This window comes from Megascapheus bottae, chromosome 4, assembly GCF_031878675.1.
Source record: "Megascapheus bottae isolate mThoBot1 chromosome 4, mThoBot2.hap1, whole genome shotgun sequence".
In the NCBI taxonomy this organism is placed as follows: Eukaryota; Metazoa; Chordata; class Mammalia; order Rodentia; family Geomyidae; genus Megascapheus; species Megascapheus bottae.
Genome location: NC_143512.1, coordinates 13,749,654 through 13,771,516, shown reverse-complemented (window position 1 = coordinate 13,771,516; position 21,863 = coordinate 13,749,654). Strand labels below are relative to the sequence as shown.

Below are 21,863 nucleotides of genomic sequence, written 5' to 3'. Positions count from 1 at the left end.
CTGTAAGTCTTGTGCTTAATTAGGGCATTATGGCCAGCTCTAGTTACTGGAATTATCAAATTGTTAGAAAGCAATTTCAGTAAATTAACAAATGTAAATGCTTAAAAACCTACTTAAAGCTAGGCATTAATGTGGCTCACATCTTTAATCCTAGCTATTCAGAGGGCTGAGGATTTGGGTTTGAAGCCAACCTCTGCATAAAGGTTAGGAGACCAATTTGAAGTTCAAAGTTTCGACTTATTGCTTGATCTAGTAAATGCCCTGTGGGGTGTGGATGTTTTGTCCTCCCAGGAACTCTAGTAGTTCACCATTGTAACCCTATATATTTGGGAGACTAAGGATCATGGTTGTGTTGTGAGTTTCAGGGCCAACTGGCTATTTTAACTAGAACTAGTGTTCTGCCACTAGTCACATTTGTATTTCCAAGGAGGATAATGTTTTAAGGACAGCTATAGCATAGATAAAAAGTTCAGGGGCTGGCACAGAGACTCACGCCTGGCACAGAGGCTCAGGCCTGTAATCCTACCTACAAAGGAGGCTGTGATCTGATCACAGCCAGACTAGACACCAAAGTCCATGAGACTATTATATTCAATTAGGCACTAGAGACGAAGTGTTGCTATGGCTCAAGTAGTGAGGTAGTAGGATGGTATTCATGAACTGAAAAGCTCAGGGACAGCAGCTTTCCCCAGAGTTCAAGCCCCAAGACCAACCCAAAAAAAAAAAAAAAAATGGAGGGCCGGGAGTTTGGCCTAGTGGTTAAAGTGCTTGCCTAGCATGCATGAAGATCTGGGTTCGATTCCTCGGTGCCACATACATAGAAAAAAGCCAGAAGTGGTGCTGAGGCTCAAGTAGTAGAGCTCTAGCCTTGAGAAAGTCCAAGGACAGTGCTCAGGCCCTGAGCTCCAGCCCAGGACTGGCAAAAAAAAAAAAAAATTAAAAAAAAATGGAACATTGTAAGCTAGAGAATATTTTGACGTTTAAAATGACCTACCATGACTTGAGTGGAAAGTGGAAAGTACTACATGCAAATCTTGGTTTGTTTTTTTTTTGAACCACTAATTTGTATTGATCTCATAATTAGTATGGAATTAGCCAAACTTTGTACACTCTTGTATTGTCTACCAAGACAAGTGCTTAAACTGAAAAGCCAGTCTCTTATTGTCAGGGGGCAAACTTTTTACCCCCTGGAAATGGAGTTTTGGGGTGGGTGGCACAAAGTATGTCCATACTTATTAACTGCTAAATGTAAAATTACTGTTCTCACCCTGTTATTCAAACCACATACCATGGGTGAGTTGGGTTGCAATTTCGAGAGTATTCTGGAGTTTCTAAGGAAGTCCAAGCACTTGCAAACCATGTATGAGACCCTGTTTTTGATCAGAGGCACCACAAAATAAGAGGTCTTGAAGATCCTGATGTGTGCTTGATGAACATAAGGCTCTGGGTTTAGTCCTCAGCACTAAATATATATGTGTCCAGGAATCTGTTGGTAGCATGACTAGTCAGATGAAAAAAATTTTATTGCCTTTTTGATACTGGGAATGGAACTTAGGACACTGCACTAGCTAAACAATTGCTTTGCCACTGAGCTACATCTCAGCCCCTCAGGTTTGCCTTCCATGTATATCTCACCAGGGACTCAACTCCATCCATAGCTAATTTTATTGCCTTGCAATTAAAAGTTCCTATAGCTGAATTAAGTTGCCACTTAATCCTTTCAGTCTCAGAAGGAATTGAGGGGCCAGGAATTTGGCCCGTTGGTTTGGAGTGCCTGCTTAGCATGCACAAAGGTCTGGGTTCAATTCTTTGGTACTCTTCGGGAGTGGTGCTCAAGGGATAGAGCTCCAGCCTTGAAAAATGCCCGAGGATAAGGCGCAGGTCCTGATTTCAAGCCCCAGGACTGTTCAAAAAAAAAAAAAAAAAATGAAAGTGCTTTCTCCCCCACCTCCCCTCCCACTCCTGGGGCTTGGGCAGTCTCCCTGAGCTTTTGCTCAGGGCTAGCTCCTGAGCACCACTTCTGGCTTTTCTTATTTACATGGTATTAAGGAACTAAGCCCCAGTGCTTCCTACGTGCTAGGCAAGAACTCTAAACCACATACCTAGTCACAAGTAACACGTGAATAAAGTGGTGCATATCACTTAAGGCCAGGTTTATAAGTATCACATAGCTGCTGAGACTCAAAAATTTGAGTGGGAGTGTCACCCAATGATACAGTGCTTGCCTGGCATGCACAAAAGCTTGGGTTCACGGGCCGGGAGTTTGGCCTAGTGGTTAAAGCGCTTGCCTAGCATGCATGAAGACCCGGGTTTGATTCATTGGTACCACATACATAGAAAAAAGCTGGAAGTGGTGCTGAGGCTCAAGTGGTAGAGCTCTAGCCTTGAGAAAGTCCAAGGACAGGGCTCAGGCCCTGAGCTCAAGCCCAGAACTGGCAAAGAAAAAAAAAGAAAAAAAAAAAAAAAAAAAAAAAGCTTGGGTTCAATTCCTTGTACCACTTATAAAGAAAACCTGGAAGTGGTGCTCTTGCTCAAGGTGTAGAACTCTAGCCTTGAGAAACCCCAAGGACAATGCCCAGGCCCCAAGTTCAAGTTCCAGGACTGGCCAAGAAAAAAATCTCAGTTGACTTTTCTTTTCGCAGTCACCAGTGATCTTGACTTCTACATTGAGTACTCTGAATGTGCTCATTCCTATTTTCACTTCTCCAGCATCACTGGAAATGTCATTAATGTTTTGAAGTACTGTTTTTAGTCTTCATGTGTGCTCATCACATTGTTCTTGAGTTTGTTCTTCAGGGTATGAATTTTTATGTAGGTTGGTTAGTGTCTAAATGTCAGGGGGTAGTGTGGAGGGGGAAGACGGGTTGAGGCCTGGGCACTGCCCTGAGGTTTTGTTTAAGGTTTCTTAAAATCTGCCTATGCACTGGATTTCATGCATAATATTCGTGCCTGAGTATTATCTCCTTCTCTTCACTTGTTATTAGATATTGCCTCATACGAGTTTTGTTTTTGTTTTTTGGCCAGTATTAGGGCTTGAACTCAGGGCCTGAGAACTGTTGGGCTTTCTCAGGGCTAGAGCTCTACCACTTGAGCCACTCCATCACTTGTCACTTTTTCTGTGAAGTTCGTACTGAGAAATCAAACTGGGTCTTTGTGCTAGGAAAGCACAGGACCACTAGGCCAAACTCCAGGCCATTGCTCATTACCCCAACTCATTTGTACACTCGGTGTCCTCTACTGAGTCTAGTGGTAACACTTCCCATCGAGGTAGAACACACAAGTGTTTTCTAAATAGACTTGCACCTGTTTTGAGGTGAAACGTGTGTTTGTGCAGAACCTGGATACTTTACCTGTCTGCTCCACTACTTGAGCAGCAGCTCCATTTCTGGTTTTCTGGTGGTTAGCTGGAGATAAGATGATCAGATTTTTCTGTTGTAGCTTTGAACTTCAATCCTCTTTTTTAACTTTTTTTTTTTTTTTGCCAGACCTGGGCCTTGAATTCAGTCCTTGGGCTTTCCTCAAGGCTAGCACTCTACCACTTCAGCCACAGCACCACTTCCAGCTTTTTTCTATGCATGTGGTATTGAGGAATTGAACCCGGGTCTTCGTGTGTGGTAGGCATGCACTCTAATCCCTAGGCCAAACTCCCGGTCCTGAACTTCAATCCTCTTTTAACAGCCTTCTGGCTGGGTGCCAGCGGCTCGTGCCTGTAATCCTAGCTCCTGAGCAGGCTGAGATCAGAAGTTCCAGGCTAGCCTGGGCAAGAAGTCCATGAGACTCCAATAAATCACCACAACTCAGGTCTGTGAGTATGTGGCTAGCCTTGAGGAAAAAGCTCAGTAAGAGCGCCCAGGCCCTGAATTCAAGTTCCACACCCGAGAAAAAAAAGAACTCGGCCTCCTGAGTAGCTAGGTGTCAGTCCGTTGCCTGCCTGGCTAAGCAGTTTTTGTTTTTTTTTTTATAGCTATACTCAGGAAACGCCTAAGTAGCGTTCCAGGAGTAGTTACTAGCTTTTTCACCATTGATAAGTTTATATAAGCTTGTAATGTCTCCTGTCAACTTAAACCTCTTACAGCTATTGAAGGTTGAGTTACTTGTGTTGCTTACCGATAGTGAGCCTTCATCATTATTTGTGCTGGAAAATTCCTTGCCCTCTACAGCAGAATTCTGAGAATGGTTTGAACGAGTTGCCTCTTTTTTCTTGTCTGAAATGGGGACATAAATGGCTTCAGTGGCAGTCTAGGAGGGAAGAGGCTCTAAGTCTCTTGCCCATAGTTACTCTCCAGGACGGAAATACCTTTTATTTAAAAACCAGTCCCAATAGCATCAATTCCCTGAAGTATCATTCGTTGACAGGGAACTGCAGACTGTAGAAATTACGTGTACGCCAGAGCCTCTAAGCGCTACCACTACGCACCTTAAATTTCGCATTTCAATGTTCAGCGGTGTGGGAGGAACCCTTTTCGGGAATGGGACGCCAGCACAGAAGAAGATGAGCCGCCCATTTTCCCGCCTCAGCCTGAGGAGAAGCGATCTCGGGATCCGAAAGGAACGCCAGGAAAGGCGAGAACGAGAGAAGCCGCGAAGGGGGAGGAGCCTGGGGCGCGCCGAACCCGGGCCGGAGGGGCTGGGACGAGCGCTCTCGCGAGAGTGGGTTAGTTCTTGTGCTGCAGCCGCCGCCGCCTCCTCTTGCCTGCGCCGTTGCTGCGGGGGATTGTGGGAGCCTCCGCGTCCCGCTCACAGGGAGAGAGGTACCTCTCCTTTTCCCCTCTCCCTTCCCCTCAGGTAGGCGCGAAACGGGTAAGAGTCGGGGTGGGTGTCCAGGGGCGCTCTGCGTCCGCCGGGAGGGGGCGGCGACGGCGACCGGGGCCGCAAGGAGCCGGCGGCGCGCCTTTCTTGCTCGCTCCCGCTCGCCCTCTCTGCCTCCCTTCGCGCTGCGTATGTGAGCCGCCTAATCGGTGGCCGCCATGTTAGGAGCGCAGTGGCAGCGCAACCAGCCTCCGCAGGTGACGGAGGTGAGCGGTTCTTGAGGAAGACTCGTTTCCAGCCAGCGGCCTAGGGTGCCGCGGGAAAGCCGGGGTCCTGAGGTTTGCTTATCGGCCGAGCCTCCCGCGTCTCGGGCTAGCGGTGGGCGGGGGCGGGACGACGAGTCCGTTACACGCGGGCCGCCGCGTTGTGAGGGGGCGGGAGGAGCGTTTGAGGCCTGAGGGACCTACTGTCCGTTGGGGGCCTGCCGTTTGGGGCGGATAGTTGAGCTAGCGAAGGCCTCGCGTAGCGCCATCCCCAAAGAGTGCGTTTGCCGTTTTCCTCTGAAAATGGGACCTCCCCCCCCCAAAATGGAGGATTTCGAACACTGGGAAGCTTTTCTGTTTCGAGCTACGTGGGGGTTTTTTGTTTGGTTTGGTTTTTTGTTTTTCTGGTGTCGTTGCTTTCAAGCCCATCCTCGCCCTTTGCTTCGGAGCACCTTACCTTCCCCTCCCTCCCCCCCCCCCCAACCCGTTTTCCCTGCCCAGACGCCCGCGCGATTTTAGCCAGACATCTGGAACAACACACCCCCCACCCCCACCCCATCTCGTAAAAATGGCCGAAAATGAAGCGTTAACGCTTGTTTCTCGTATTGCGTCGTGGATGAAGCCTGCATGCGGGGGGGGGGGGGGGGAGGCGGATTTGGTCCATGTTTGTTCAGTCACCTCACATTCCTGTTCCCTATGAAAATACTGTTGGTCACGGGCTCATCTGGACAGGATCATGTTTTGTGGGACCTTCCGGTTTCCAGACAAAGGGTTTGGAGTACCATGATGTAGTAGCCGCACCGTTCTTCCCATGACTAGATCTGTGCCATGCTCTGTATTTTACTTGTAGTGTGGATGACTACCTCCGAAATGCTGATCCTTCCTTATGGCTCGGTCTTGTGAAATAACGTCTTCTGTGGAATATTCCTATTGGATCAGTGACATGTTTTCAGCTAAACATTTCTAGGACATTTAGCATGTTCGTAATTGCTCTCTAGAATAATTAATTGGGATAACGAGTCGTTGGTTTCGTAGGTGGTGATCATGGCATTTTTGTATTGAAACTGCATTCTCTGTATTAAAACTTGCATAATATTTTTAAATGGTGTGTTACATTTTCCTCCCAGGTGAATTTGATCCGTTGGTTGCGCTGGCAGAAACATATTAGGCTATTCAAAATAAAATCATTTTAAAAGATTTTACTAACAGTTTTGTCGATTTATGTAATGTTTACTTTTTCCTTTTCTTTTTTTTTTTTAATTTAATTTGACAGTGGTTTACCATGTATTCGAAACTTGGCCTTGAATGCTTTTCTCAGTCTACCCAGTGCTAGAATTACGGGCTGGTAGCACAATGCCCAGCTATGGACATAATTTTCGAACATTATTTTAGAAGTCAAGAAAATGGAGGAGGCAATTTTGTTGCAAAAATGTTCTGACGAATCTTTTGCTCTGGAATAAACTAAATTAAAATGTCTTCGACTTTGAACACATGAAGATTTTTTTGGCTGATTAAGAATTGAAAAAGAGCTCATTTATTTACCCTGGAAAATTTTGTGATGAAGTTCTTTAAATCTCTTGGCACTGAATCTTGTGTCAGCCCATAGAGGAAACTTGTTTTTACTTGTATTTATTGTTGGGATGATGTAGAGGGGTTACAGTTACATTCATCAGGTAGTGTGTACATAACTTCTTAAACATCAAATCCCAGAGGAATCTTTGTCAGATGCTTTCACACTCATGTATATTCAGCTTTTATATATTTATATATATTTTTTTGTCCGTTGTGGGGCTTGAACTGTGGTCCTTGAACTGCTGTCCCCGAGCTCTTGAGCTCAAGGCTAACACCCTATCCCTTGAGCCAAATGCCACTTCTTATGTACAGCTTTTAATACAGCATTTTCGACTAATAATGAAAAGATTTAACTTGTCTTCATGTGAACATTTATGTTGAATGTGTCTAAACATACTATTTTTACTGCTGATACTTTTAAGCCAAGTATATTACAAATCAGTGATGAAAACTAAAATTTTAATAACATGCATTCAGTGATGTTTTTATGTAAATTTAGAAGTATCACAGTTTAAACCTAATTTGGTAGATTCTGTCTACATGTTACAGAATCCTTGTTTATTGGGTCATATTCCTTCATAAATGTACTTAAAATGGAAAGGCTGTACTTCATAGAATTTGTCCTTGAGATATAGTCCAGAGGCTTTGTGCTGATAAATGCTAATCGTTAGGCATCTCAAAAATCTGAAATTGGGATGTAACTAGTGGGAAAGCACTTAAGTACAACATCCTGAATTCAATCCCTAGTATCACACACACACTATCTGATTAGAGATGGTCACAGTGACTCAAACCTGTAAGCTTAGCTACTACACAGAACACTGAGATCTGAGGATACTGATTCAAAGCCAGCCACCAAAAGGATGGAAGTAGAGCTGTGGCCCAAGTAGTAAAGTGCCATCCTTTAGCAAAAAAACAGCCTGAGGGACAGGGGTTGGAAACATGGCTTGATTGGTTGCCAGTAGGTGAAAGTGGACAGGTAATGAGTTTGAGTCCCAGTCTCAAAAAACAAAGAAACAAAAACACCTCAGTGGTAGGGCTCTGCCCTTGAGTTCAAGCCCCAGAAGCACACGAAAAATTAAATCTGTAATTTGTGCTGTCTGTGTGTGTGTTCTAGAATTGAAAAAGTTTGTTTAGGAGGATCTGCTCATTTTAGTATAAAAAAGAGGTTACAGCTATTTGATGCAGTATTTTAAGAGAGTAATAAAAATTGGCTACAAGAGAATTTGTTATCAGCCTTGATCTTTTTTTTTTTTTTTCCCCTGGCGGTCATGGGACATGAATTTGGCCTGGGCGCTGTCCCGGGCTCTGTCCCTGAGCTCTTCAGATCAAGGCCCTACCCCTGGAACAAACCACAGTGCCACTTCCAGTTTTCTAGTGTTTAATCGGAGTCTTAGGGACTTTAATGCCATGGCTGGCTTTGAACTGCGATCCTCAGATCTCAGCCTCCTGAATAGCTAGGATTATAGGTGTGAGCCACCATGCCTGGCAATTTTGATCCTTTTCTTTGTTGTTGTTTTTTTCCCAGTCCTGGGCTTGGGCTCAGGGTTTGAGCACTGTCCCTGGGTTTTCTCAAGGCTAGGGCTCAACCACTTGAGCCACAGCACCACTTCTGGCTTTTTGCTACATATGTGGTACCGAGGAATTGAACCTGGGTCTTCATGCATGCTAGGCAAGCACTCTACCACTAGGCCAAACTCCCAGCCCCAATTTTGATCCTTTTCTTAAAGGAGTATAAAAACATGTACACAGAGGTAAGTTCAAAATTTATCTCTGGATGTTGGCATTTATATTTCCTGATATTTTCCTGAAATTCCTTGAGATCACATCTACTTGTTTGTATGTCACTTTTTCTACTTTATATTATCCAGAAAGGGGACTTTATTGTTATATTTTTATATGAGTGGATCTCACTCTAACCAAGACTGGCCTTGAGCTGTCGGTTATACTTCCAGCCGACATTTAATTTTGTAATCAATAAAAGGACATGTGAAATATTAGCACTAAAACAGGTGTATATTTTAGTGGAATTTACAAGAGGAATTAACATGCAAGTGAATAGGCTTCTTGAAATCTGAAGAGCAGAATATTCAAAAGAGAGAACAATCTGTGCAGTTCAAGAATTGGATAATTTGTTAAATGTTCTATTAACACCTGTTAAAAACATGTATGTGACCAGGCACTGGTTGTTCACCTTAGCTACTCAAGAGGCTGAGATCTGAGGATTTCCATTGGAAGCCAGCAATGACATCTTCCAGTTAACTGGCAAAAAAGCAGGAAGTAGAGGTGTAGCTCAAATGATAACACTAGTCTTGAGCAAAAAGCTCTCTGGGACAGTGCCCAGATTATGTGTTCAAACGCTAGGGCCATAATTGGATCATGTGCAAAGGCCCTGAATTTTTCATGAAAAAGTTTAGAATGCCAGGCTGGTGGCTCATGCCTGTAATCCTAACTGCCCAGGAAGCTGAGATCTGAGGATCTTGGTTCAAAGCCAGCCAAGCACAAGAAAGTCTGAGACTTATCTCCAGTTAACCAAGAAACCAGAAGTAATGCTGAGATTCAAGTGGTAGAGCACAAGCTTTGAACAGAAGAGCTCAGGGACAGCACCCTGGCCTAGAGTACAACTCCCACTACCTACAAAAAAAAGTTTAGATGTAGGAAACTTAGTTTTCCTTTGTGGATATACAAATAGTTAATATCCTTTGATCCTGTAATTCACTTAAGAGGAACTTACATTGTTTACAGAATATATTAGCACCTATGCAGGAATATATATTGCAATGGAAATGAAGATTTCATTCGTTTAGAAAATTCAGAGAAGGGCAGTATAGAGCAAAAGGTTGTATAGTTCAGTGAGAGACCCACTGGGTACAAGGCCCTAATTTTAATTTTGGTCCTTAAAACAGCTCCCCCCCTAAATATGACATTAAGTCAGTTTTGAGTACAGATTTTGTTGTTATACAAATGTTTTGTTTCTAATTTTGATGTTTTTAAATGATTTATAACATTCTGTGATTAAAGGGGAGGCACTAGAGCCTCAGAAAAATTGCTAGTATTTAAGAGACACCTAGCTCACAGTTTTGTTCCCCAGCACTTGTGCTTGCCTAACATGTGCAAAGTTCTTGGTTTGATTCCTTAGTACCCCATACCTAGTACTAGTCTTAAAAGCCCAAGAACAGTGCCTAAGTCTTAAGTTAATTTCCCAGGACTGGCCAAAAAAAAAGAATATGTGTGTGTTGTGTGTGTGTTCAGTATATGAAAAACATTGAAAACTAGTAAAAATTTTTTGCCATAAGTGCTAGGGAATGATGGGGTTTTACGTAGCTTGAAATGAGTAATGTTTTGTTCATGTTGGAGGATAATGGTAGGAGGGCATCTGAGAGGCAGAAGGGTTGAATTGTAGCTATAGCTGTGAAGGAATAGGGAGGTCATGGCTGCATTCTGAAGGAAGATTGAAGAGGTAAAGATATTGGCCATAGAAAATGAAGAAAGAAGAGGTTTAACTTAGTCATTTTAACTAGATTCAGCTTTTTCCCTTTGTCTTTTTCTGTAACATTTGCTGCTACTACATTTGGCAGAGGGAGTGGGACTTTGTCACTTTTTGTCCCTTTGCTTTCTTTTCACTCCATTTCTGACCTTTTGGGTGGGTATTTGGAGGAGTCTCTTCAACTTTCTTCTGCCCTGGCTAGCTTCAAACTGAAATCCTCTGCCTCCTGAATAGCTAGGATTACAAACATGAGCCACCGTGGATTGACTAAAGAGTTGATTTTTGGAGGGGGGGGTCAGTCATGGGGTTTGGACTCTGCACCTGGACATTGTCCCTGAGCTCTTCAGATCAAGGCTACCACCCTACCCCTTGAGTTTCAGCCCCTCTTCCCATTTTCTAGTGGTTAATTGGAGATAAAGAGTCTCACAGACTTTAGTGCCTGGGCTGGCTTTGAACCTCGATCCTTAGATCTCAAGTCTCCTGATTAGCTAGGATTACAGGCATGAGCTACCACGCCTGCCTTATTTTTATTTATTATTGATCAAGACTGGCATCTCTGCCACTTAAAGCATACCTCTTTTTGCTGGTTAATTGAAGAATCTCATGGATTTGTCTACGTTGGCTGGCTTCTAACTTCTTCCTCAGATCTCAGCTTATTGAGTTTTGGGAATTATAGGAGTGACTCCCAGCTGACAATTTTATTTTTTGCCAGTCCTGGGGCTTGAACTTAGGACCTAGGCTCTGTCCTTGGATACATTTTGTTTGCTCAAGGCTAGCATTCTGCCACTTGAGCCATAATACCACTTCTGGCTTTTTCTGTGTATTTGGTTTCGGAGAATTGAACCCAGGGCTTCGTGCATGCTAGGTGACTAGGTGAGCACATTACCACTAGGCATGCTCCTGGCCTGACAACTTTACTTTTTTTTTTTTCCCTTTGGTCAGTTGTGGGGCTTGAACTCTGGGCTTGGGTGCTGTCCCTGAGTTCTTAAGACTACCATTTGAGCCACATTGCCACTTCTAGTTTTTTGGTAGTTAATTGAAGGTAAGAGTCTCATGGACTTTTTGTGCCATGGACTTTTTGTGCCAGGGCTGGCTTTGAACTGTGATCCTCAGATCCCAGCCTCCTGAGTAGCTAAGATTACAGTCATGAGCCAGCAGCACCCCACTTGACACTTCGTTTTTATGGCATCTAATTTATTACCGGTTCTTATACTCTTATATGGTAGGTGTTACTTCTATTTCTGTTTTTTTGTACAAGGAAGTAAATATGCATTATGTAGAAGCATTTGGGCTCCTTTTTTTTTTCGGGGGAGGGGGCAGTCTTGGGGCTTGAACTTGGCCTGCATACAGTCCTTGAGCTTTCTGAAGACTAGTTCTCTCTCTTGTAAGCCACAGCACCACGTCTGACTTTTTTTCTGTATGTAGTTATGAGGAATCAAACACAGGGCCTTATGCATGCTAGGCAAGCACTTTACTACTAGGCCACATTCCTGGCTCCTAAGTTCCAATTCTTTGTGTGTAAAATCAGAGTTGTGCATGTTTGTGGGGACCAGGAAAGTAAAATACTAAGTAAAGAGATACTTTTTAAAATGTACAATCCAGTTCTGTAGAAAACCACTGATTTTGCTTGAGAAGACCTGAAAGTCAGCTTTGTATCCTAGATCAGGCTGAGTGTACATTGTTGTGCAAATAACTTATCAAGTATTGTTGATTTTATGCCTAATTGACCGGCAATAGTAAAATTTCTTATACATCTGTGTTATCAAATATGAATAGCCTAGGGAGAGGTTTCATTATAACTATAGATGAGTACAAAGGAAATAAGGAATAAATATTTCACATATAAATGGGAATGCCTTATGCTGATACTTCACAGTTGAAGGTATTTTGCAACAATCCTCTTTTGTCCCATTAGCCTAAGAATCATGAAGTTGACTAGAAGTAAAATCCAGGTTTGTTGGGTATCTTAACAGTAATAAAAGTATTAATATTTATTTCCTGGCACTATGGTTTCCAATGTTTTATTTCCTACAATGTGACACATTGTTTTATACAAGACTGAAAAAGGGGAACTAGAACTTTATGTCCTATGGCCTTCATTAAACTGTTTAAAAGTTCAGTGGTTATTTAAGAAGAAAAACTCAGTCCAGGTTCTAGCTACTCAGGAGGCTGAGATCCGAGGATTACAGTTCAAAGCCAGCCCAGGACAGGAAAGTCCATGAGACTTTTTCTCTGGTTAACCGCCAGAAAACCAGAAGTACTACTGCGGCTCAATGGGGTAGAGCGTTAACCTTGAACAAAAAGAGCTCAGAAATAATGCCCAGGCCCCCAATTCAAGCTCTCCAGGCAACCAAAACAAAACAAAGCCTCAAAGCCAGCCTGGGATACTTAGCAAAAATGCCTAAAAGGCGAAACTGGCACTCAACACAAAATTTAAGACTAGTTGGGGGCAATACTGGAGTTTGAGCTTAGGTTTCTCTCTTATTAGTCTCCAGCTCATAATATAAAACCTTTGAAATTCAAACTTAAAAAAAAAATTTATATCAAAGCCAGGTACCAGAGGCTCAGGCCTGTAATTCTAGATACTCAGCAGACTGAGATCTGAGGATCACAGTTTGAAGCCAGCCCAGGCAGGAAAGTCTATGAGACTCCATAAACTACTCAGAAAAGTTCAGAAGTAGCACTGTGTCTCAAGGGGTAGAGCACTAACCTTGAGCACAAAGAGGTACCTTGCCCTGAGTTCAAGACCCAGGCCTAGTAACATCTATCAATTAGTAGTTCCCCCGGTGTCATTTTTTTTTTAAATAAAATCATTATTAGATATATTGAGGGCAACAGATATAACTGGGCAGTAGAGCACTTGCCTAACCTGATCTGTGGACTGGGCTTGAAGGATGGAAGGATGCTGAAGGTCTCAGAAAGTCTTAGAAATCAGTATTTTTATTTGGCTGGTGACAAAAGTCAAGCAGCAGACTTTCTAAACGATATCAGTTGATGATGATGGCAGTATTTCTGCCACCTACTAGTGATATCAGTTGTGACTTTTTTTAAGACAGTATTTGTTTGTATTGTTGCCTTGTTCAACAATACTTAAATCTTTTACTGTGATTCCATAAAGTTAGCAAATCACTAAGTGTTTGACCTTGAGAAAATGTTCAGAAATTTCTCAGATGTTTGGCTTTCACCTCTGTGTGTGTATGCACACTCATGCCTGAAAAAGAATTTTGAAGAAGATAGATTTTCTGGATGTTGAAACTCTACCACTCCTCCTCCCCCCTACCCCACACACACCCCATCATGGAATTTTAACTCTGGCCTGGGCACTGTCCCTGAGCTCCTCAGATCACTTTGAGCCACAATACACCACTTTTGGTTTTTCTAGTGGTGAATTGGAAATGAAGAGTTTCATGGACTTTCTGCCTGGGCTGGCTTTGAACTTTGGTCCTCAGATCTCAGCCTCCTGAGTAGCTAGGATCATAGGTGTGAGCTACCGATGCCTGGCAACATTGCAACTTTTTGTGATGAAACAAAGAATGTTTTGCTTGGTTGGTTAAACTATAAACCATCTTTTGACTGTGGTTTTTATTGTTAAATCATCTTGAAATTGTTTTTGAAAAAGGTTAATCAGTTGAGAATGTAGCTATGATCTGTGTGTTGGTAGTACCTTAAAGCAGCATTTTAATCATATTTACTGACATTTTAATCTGAAAAGAAAATCCCTTTTAGTAAAGAATATCAGAAAAGAAATAAAAAAAAGAATATCAGATATTCATGGAATGAGAAGGGGTGTGGAATATTAAAACATTTCTTTGTGTTTTGTCTTCAGAGAGAGGCACTGCTGTGTAACCCAGCTGTCCTCCCAATTCAGTCTTAACTCAGTCTTCCAAATTCTGAGGTTACATGCAATACCACATCGGCTTAATTGAAACATTTCTTATCCACACATAAGTATAGCTTTATGTCTGTTTGTTAAGCAGTTGAATATCATATTGTGATGTTTGTTTAGTAGTGCTAGCAGTCACACTAGCTAGCCAGCAGTCTTTTTCTTGCACTATTCTGATCCTAGCTTACTCATAAATACATTTTAAAGCCTTGATAAGTTTCCTGGTTTATTAATGGAGGGAGGTATTTCCTCCGTCCACCCAAGTGAAAGGTTCCATTTAGGTGACCATCTAGAATTCATGAGTAAATTAGATTTTTACAATATGCTCTTTTTTTTACTGTTTCCAAAATCGTGTTAACATTGAGTACATCTTATTATGAAATAACAAGTTTACAATCACAGGAAAACCATTTGAAAAGTTCATATTTTAAAGCCAGATATAGTAACATGCTTGTAATATTAGCATTAAGAAGGTAGAGGCAGGAAGATCCCTGTTTTATTGGTGGTACTTCTCTCTAAAAGCTCACCAATCTTTTATGAATTTTTAGTAAGAATTAAATGCCTTGACATTGTGCTAATTTTTACACTGTGGACAGCAGGTGTCATGTGAACAAGCCCTTAAAAATGGCTTAGGCAAGGTGGCTCACGCCTGTAATCCTAGCTACTGAGGAGGCTGAGATCTGAGGATCAGAGTTCAAAGCCAGCCTGGGCACAAAAGGACTTGATAATCTTATCTCCAGTTAACCTCTAGAAAACAGAAGTGGGGCTTGGCTCAAGGGTAGGGTGGTAACCTTGAGCTGTAGAGCTCAGAGACACCGCCCAGGCCCAGAGGTAGGGCAGTACCCAGGCCAAGTTCAAGCTCCATGACCCCCCCCCCCCAAAAAAAAAGGCTTATACTGAAGGGACTATTTTCCTAAGTGCTTTCTTAACAGTGTTGTTTTCTGATTTTTATGTGGCAATAAAAGTATTTTTGACAATTTGTTTTATGATTGAAATTCTTTTTCAGTAATTTAATGTATGGAGCTACATTGTAAGTTGAAGCTCATAGTGAGAGTATTGTTTGCTGTCATTGAATTGCACATTGTCATGGAATTTGTTGTTTGTCCCTTTTCTGACATCCATTTTCTGTTTTACCATCTTTTACCTACTGCTAACTTTCCCAGATTCATTGGTTATTTTCTCCCCCACATCTCATCTCCCTTTCTCCACTTACAGCTGACAATCTAATACTTGAAAGTCCACGCTTTTAAGTCCAGCTATTTTGCTGGTTGATTGCAGATAGTGTCTCTTGGACTTTTCTACCATAGCTGGTTCTGAACTGCAATCCTCAGATCTCAGCCTCCTGTAGGTGTGAGCTACCACCATCTGGCTGATTATATAAAAACCTTAAAATAGGTTCTTTAAAATTTTTTATACATAAGTACCATTATAATTCTCTGAGAAAGCCCTTTTGAATAACAAAAGGCTTGGTTACAGCAATAAAGTTAAGGCATTAATTAATAACCTTGATGCTTAAAAAATATGTTGATAACAACTACAGATATTGATTTTAGAAAAAAGTACGCATGAAAACTTAAATGCATAGCAAAGGACTTTTCATCTCAAGTTCACTAACTCTTGTCTCTATAAATCTTACATTAAAGTTTATGTAACTTAACTAAGTCGATCTTATCTAGAACTAGTTTCTTTGATGTCTTTCTCAAATTCATCTTCTTGGTGTGCAAAAAACATCTGTAACTCCAGTCACCTCTTATGGCATTTCTGTGTCTTTTAACTTTATGACATCTATTTTTTGAAGTCCAGTCTAAATCTTTCTTCCCTGTAACTTTTTTTTTAATACTTCCTCTGCCCACTGAGTTTATACATTATATCCTTACTTTAAATTTATCACTGGGGGAATATTGGTCCTGTGGTACACTAGAAACTATGATATTGTCTGTTTTTGTTTTTTTTTTTTTTAGTTATTAAAGCTTAACATTAAAATACTACTCTTGGGTATATGAATAATGAAGCCTAGGTAGCAATGCCTCAATAGACTTCTCTCGCAAAGAGCATTAGACTTCGCGTGTATAGTTGTGAATATAAAAATATGCCACTGAGGACATTTGTTATATCTTTTAGAGCTATGAGAATCACATGTAAAAATTGCATATTTTTATGCTAACCTTTTTGAGGTACGATGATAATTTTTAAAAAGCAATTTCATCCATAACATCTTGGTGGATCATAATCTGAATTTAAAATTTTCAAGTGATTGGGCTGTTCTTGGAAAAGTTTACACATGTCTGAGTTACCAAGATCTCACTTTCATATTTTACATGTTTTGAGCTATAGAGGTGCTGTATCCCTGAACATTACTGAGCACTGATGGTGGTGCTAACTTGAATTGTTTCCATTCTTTAAATCACCTATATTTCCTATACTTGGGTTTTTTTCTTGGAAAATCTCCTTTTTTCGCATTCACGAGAGTTGGTTCTCCTTACCTTATAGGAATAGATAAGAAACAAGCACTGCCTGGTGTAGGGTGGCAGTTTGTTGTATGGCATAAATTTGGGCAGAAACTCTTAAAACTGTAGGAAATGACTTATTTTCTTACTCACATCTGTCTTCACCTCAATTTGATTTTGCTGCATGAAGGTCTCATTTATTATTTGGTCTTAAGTCTTACATCAGGTACTTGACCCCTAAGCTTCATTTACTTGTGATTTTACTTGGTTCTTTCTGGTAGTGATAATAGATCTCATTTTTCAAAACAATACAACTGATTCATCTCTGACTTGCTGACCTTGATTTTTTTTTTAATTTAATTTTTTTGTCTTCTGAAATTTAAGCATCATACTATAGGGTGTATTTTTGTTCTTCTGAAAGAAGAAACCCATCTGTGTTTTCACTGAAATTTTGATGTACTCCAACATCTTACCCTTGAGTTTAAATGTTTTTAAACAATATGAAATTCCTTTTAATAAATTTTAGAATGAAAAAACTACTTTTTAAATATATGCAGGCTCTGCATACATCTGAAATCTGTTTAAGATATGTAATAAATTCCTTGTAAGATTGAGATCTTAATGTTTTTTTTTTATCAACATGATGCGTAAGTTTTTTTTTTCTTAAAAAAACGGCATCTACTTAAAGGGATTTATGACTAAAATTGCTTATTTTTCTACAGAGTTGTCTGCTGGTTCTCAGCTTGAAGAAGATTCTACAGTCCTTATTGATCCTTTTTCTTGGCGTTACCATTTTTGAAGCAAAGTTAACCTAGCTTTCTAGTTTGAGCTTTCTTTTTGGCCGTCTTTCAAAAAAATTTTTTTTCCAATCTATAAAATAGACAAGAGATAGTTCTACAATGTCCAAGTCATTCCAGCAGTCATCTCTCGGTAGGGACTCACAGGGTCATGGGCGTGACCTGTCTGCAGCAGGAATAGGCCTTCTTGCTGCTGCTACCCAGTCTTTAAGTATGCCAGCATCTCTTGGAAGGATGAACCAGGGTACTGCACGCCTTGCTAGTTTAATGAATCTTGGAATGAGTTCTTCATTGAATCAACAAGGAGCTCATAGTGCACTGTCTTCTGCTAGTACTTCTTCCCATAATTTACAGTCTATATTTAACATTGGAAGTAGAGGTCCACTCCCTTTGTCTTCTCAACACCGCGGAGATGCAGACCAGGCCAGTAACATTTTGGCCAGCTTTGGTCTGTCTGCTAGAGACTTAGATGAACTGAGTCGTTATCCAGAGGACAAGATTACTCCTGAGAATTTGCCCCAAATCCTTCTACAGCTTAAAAGGAGGAGAACTGAAGAAGGCCCTACCTTGAGTTATGGTAGAGATGGCAGATCTGCTACACGGGAGCCACCATACAGAGTACCTAGGGATGATTGGGAAGAAAAAAGGCACTTTAGAAGAGATAGTTTTGATGATCGTGGTCCTAGTCTCAACCCAGTGCTTGATTATGACCATGGAAGTCGTTCTCAAGAATCTGGTTATTATGACAGAATGGATTATGAAGATGACAGATTAAGAGATGGAGAAAGGTGTAGGGATGATTCTTTTTTTGGTGAAACTTCGCATAACTATCATAAATTTGACAGTGAGTATGAGAGAATGGGACGTGGTCCTGGCCCCTTACAAGAGAGATCTCTCTTTGAGAAAAAGAGGGGCGCTCCTCCAAGTAGCAATATTGAAGACTTCCATGGACTCTTACCGAAGGGTTATCCCCATCTGTGCTCTATATGTGATTTGCCAGTTCATTCTAATAAGGTGAGTTAATGCAACAGATGCTTCTAATTTCTTTTACATTGTAGTACCTATTCTGTATTGACCTATATCTTTCACTCTAATTCTATAGTCTGATGAGAACACTTTATTTGAAAGGTAATTGTTTTTGAGATTTTAAACCAGGGCTTTACATTAATACAGTCTGCCTAGATTACTTCTGGCCACATAGCTGTCATCCACTGGGATTATCTTGTTGGTTTTGGCATCAATATGTTCTTCTTTATCATATATTTAAGCAGGTTTTTTTTATTTTTGTCTGCTTTGTTGAATTGTTTTAAGCATTTTTTTTCGAAGTCAATGTGCTCTGCCATTTAGGATGCTAGATTTCAGCTCTCCATCTGTCTTGATTGCTGATTTGTATGTAGTAAAGATGTATTCTTGAACAATTCTCTTTTTTTCCTTATCTGTGGCTACAGGGAGTTAATGTAGAGCCCTGGTGTTTGTTTCAGTATGTTTCATATTTAGGTTAGTTCATTCTTCCTTTTTTAATTTCCCTTAAACACAAACTTTCATACTGTAACTGAAATTTTTCATCATTTTTTTCTCCTTTTCCACAACCTTCTTAAACATACTTCAGAACTCACTTTTTATTATCCCATATTGCATCTGTCCCTTTAGAAACTTTGATAAGTCAATTACTACAGTATCCTGCTCTGTGTTCCTTGTAAGCAAATTCTTTTTTTCTCACTTAGGCTTATCAGACTTCTAGTGTAGTCATTTAGGAAAAAGAAAACTAATTCTCTTTAAAGTATCACATCTGATAAAATGGGAACTTTTTCAAAGAATGCCCTTTTAAATATGTAAATATGTTGCTTTCTCTTTCAACTTTTTCAGTGTTATTCTCACTGGGGTGTTTTTTTCTTTTTTTAGTGTATTACAGTTGACTTAAAGTCAACATTGCAACACCCTACTAGCTTGATCCATAATCTGTGACCATCCATTTTTCCTAATGTGCTTTATAGTAAGCTACTAACTAGAATAAATTGCTGTCATGAAATTGATTTGATGGTTACTGTTCCAGGGTTTTTCTTTTACAGTAACATTTGGAAGGATTATTTTCTTTTCATATCAGTTTCTTTAAAATTCATTTTTATGAATATTGATTTTTTAATAGACTAAATCATACTTTAGAGACTTAGTTTTTAATATTCTATTAAGGGGTATTACCAATCCCTTTTTGTTTAGCTCTCAGCATTTTTATCTTTTAAATTTTAATTCGTATTAAGATAAGTTTAGTTTTATAGATTTATTTTTGTGAAAGAAATAGAACTCCAAACTCAGGAGCAAATTTCATTTGGTAGTTGTTTTACTGTTAATTTAGTTTTTTTTGAATATATTAATTCTATGATGAAGTTTAGTTTTTGTTCTGTGCTACTTTTAAAGATATAGGTGTATAATATAATGAAAAGATTTGTTAAACTTCAGGTGACTCCCAACTCAGTATTTTTGCAGCTATGCAAAAATAAAACAGTAGGCAGAAATGGCATGACCAATGTTTTCACAAAAAAAAAATCTCTAAATTCCAAAGAAATAATAGGATCTAAAAAAATGATTTTAAATAACTTGAAATCTTTTCTGCTGAAGTCATAAAGCTATTTGGAAAATCACAAAGTAAAACATGAGAAAACATATCCAGATAAAATTTCTGGATTTCTGTATGATGGTTTTGTTACTTTCTAATTGCTGAAGAAAGCCAGAACTTAAATGGATCTAAACTGGTAACTGAGCAAAGTATTGTATGAAATCTAGTATGAAACTAGATTTAAGAGTTAAAATACCTTCTATCTTATACAAGAATTAACCTTTTAGCCTATTAAAGAAAAATAGATTTTAGCTAGTTTGAGTTTTCTGTCAAAAGTACTGGGTATATTTAAGGACTAATTTTGAGGCCTTTTGCTTATTTGATTTATAAAACTTGTGTTTGTAGGTTGGGCCAATTTTAAGAAGCTTAATTAAACACATGGGGTCTTGATGTTTTCTCGTTGCCTTAAAAGTTGATGTTTATCTACAACATTGAAAAAATACTTAAAATAATTAGGAGTGGATCCTTTTATAACTAATGTAGAAGTGACCTTAAGTAAAATTACTGTAATAGAAATAGGTAATGAAAATTTTGAAGCTTTTAATCCTGCTCTCTGGTATTGCTGCATAACTTGGAAAATCTGTTATTTTTCCTCATTGGTAACATTAGATAGCCTATGTGACCAAAAGTTCTTACTGTGAAATGGGACATTTAAGTGAAAAAACACATTTGTCATGGTGTGGTGTATTCTATTTTGGAGATGACTTTCCGTGATAGTCTTTTTCCAGGTTATTTTAGAATATGAAGTAGTATTGTCTCAGTCTCAAACTCCTTCAAGTTCCTTTTACTTAAAGAAAATTACCCACTATGGCCCTTTAAATGTCTTGTCACTTGAATTTTCTGTTTTCTTTTTAGTTTCCCTTTAGAGTCCCTTAAATTGTACTTTATCTGACATCCAGGGAGTGCTTCCTAAATTATTCTTTATATAACAAGGTATCTCAGAAACATTAAGATAAATTAGTTTTCCTGCAGAAACTTAAGAATTCAAAAAGTGAATCTTTTGGTTTATTAATCTTGTGTAATAGTTACCTCAGTGCAGAATCTAGACAGAACTAATTTTTTTTTCCCCAGTCTTGGCTTGAACTCAGGGCCTGACTACTGTCCGTGGACTTTCTCAAAGTTAGAGCCCTACCACTTGAACTATAGCAGCACTTCCAGTTTCTTGTGCAAGCACTCTACCACTAGGCCAAACTCTCAGCCCAGAACTAAAAAAAGAAATTGCCCTGTTTTTTTTCTTCATCTTCCACAAGGTTCTCTCCTATCCCCCTCCCCACCAAGCTGAGGACCAAACTCAGTGCCTTGCACGAGTCAGAGCCAACCAAGTGCTCTTCCACCTAGCAAAATCCTCAACCGCTTGCAAGTTTGTTGTTTGTTTTGTTTTTGAACTCAGGGCCTGAGCCCTGTCCATGGGCTTTCTCAGGGCTAGAGCTCTAACATTTGAGCCACAACACCACTTCTTACTTTTTTCTTTCTGCTTTTGTGGGTCATAGAGCTTGAACTTGGCCTGGATGCTCTCCCTGAGCTCTTCAGCTCAAGGCTACTTCCCCTACCCTTGAGCCAAGCCCCACTTCCCATTTTCTAGAGGTTAATTGGAGATAAGAGTCTTAGGTTCTTTTGTGGCAGGGCTGGCTCTGAACCTTGATCCTCAGATCTCAGCCTCCTGAGTAGCTAGGATTATAGGCATGAGCCACCTCACCTGGCCCTGACTTTTTTTCTACATGTGTGATAGCGAGGAATCAACCCCCGGTCTTCGTGTATCCTAGGCAATACTCTACTGCTAGCCCAAACTCCTGACCTCAAAGAAATGCCCTCTTTTTTTGTTTTTGTTTTTGTTTTTTTTAATTTATTTTGTCAGTCCTGGCACTTGAACTCAGGGCCTGGGCACTCTCCCTGAGCTAGGGTGGCAAGCACTCTACCACCACGCTTACTAAACTCCCAGCCCCCTGGCAAGTGCTTTTTTGTTTGTTTGTTTGTTTGTTTTTGTTTTTAAAATCTCTGGACACTTGCCAGTGGTTCGTATCTATAATCCTAGCTACTTGGGAGACATAGTT

General features: G+C 40.2%; 1 protein-coding gene across 3 annotated transcripts in view; it reads left to right on the top strand.

Annotated features, from left to right (window-relative positions):
- The first annotated feature begins 4,684 nt into the window (after window positions 1-4,684).
- The window catches only part of Matr3 (matrin 3), a 36,844-nt gene continuing 19,665 nt past the window's right edge, over window positions 4,685-21,863 (top strand). The window contains exons 1-2 of one of the 3 annotated variants that reach the window (XM_090331429.1): window positions 4,685-4,751; window positions 17,124-18,212. In XM_090331429.1, the coding sequence (XP_090187555.1) occupies window positions 17,301-18,212 (912 nt within the window). In that variant the 5' untranslated portion in view covers window positions 4,685-4,751; window positions 17,124-17,300. The remainder of the gene's footprint in view (window positions 4,752-17,123; window positions 18,213-21,863) is intronic. The other 2 variants (XM_090331427.1, XM_090331428.1) reach the window with 2 other exon arrangements.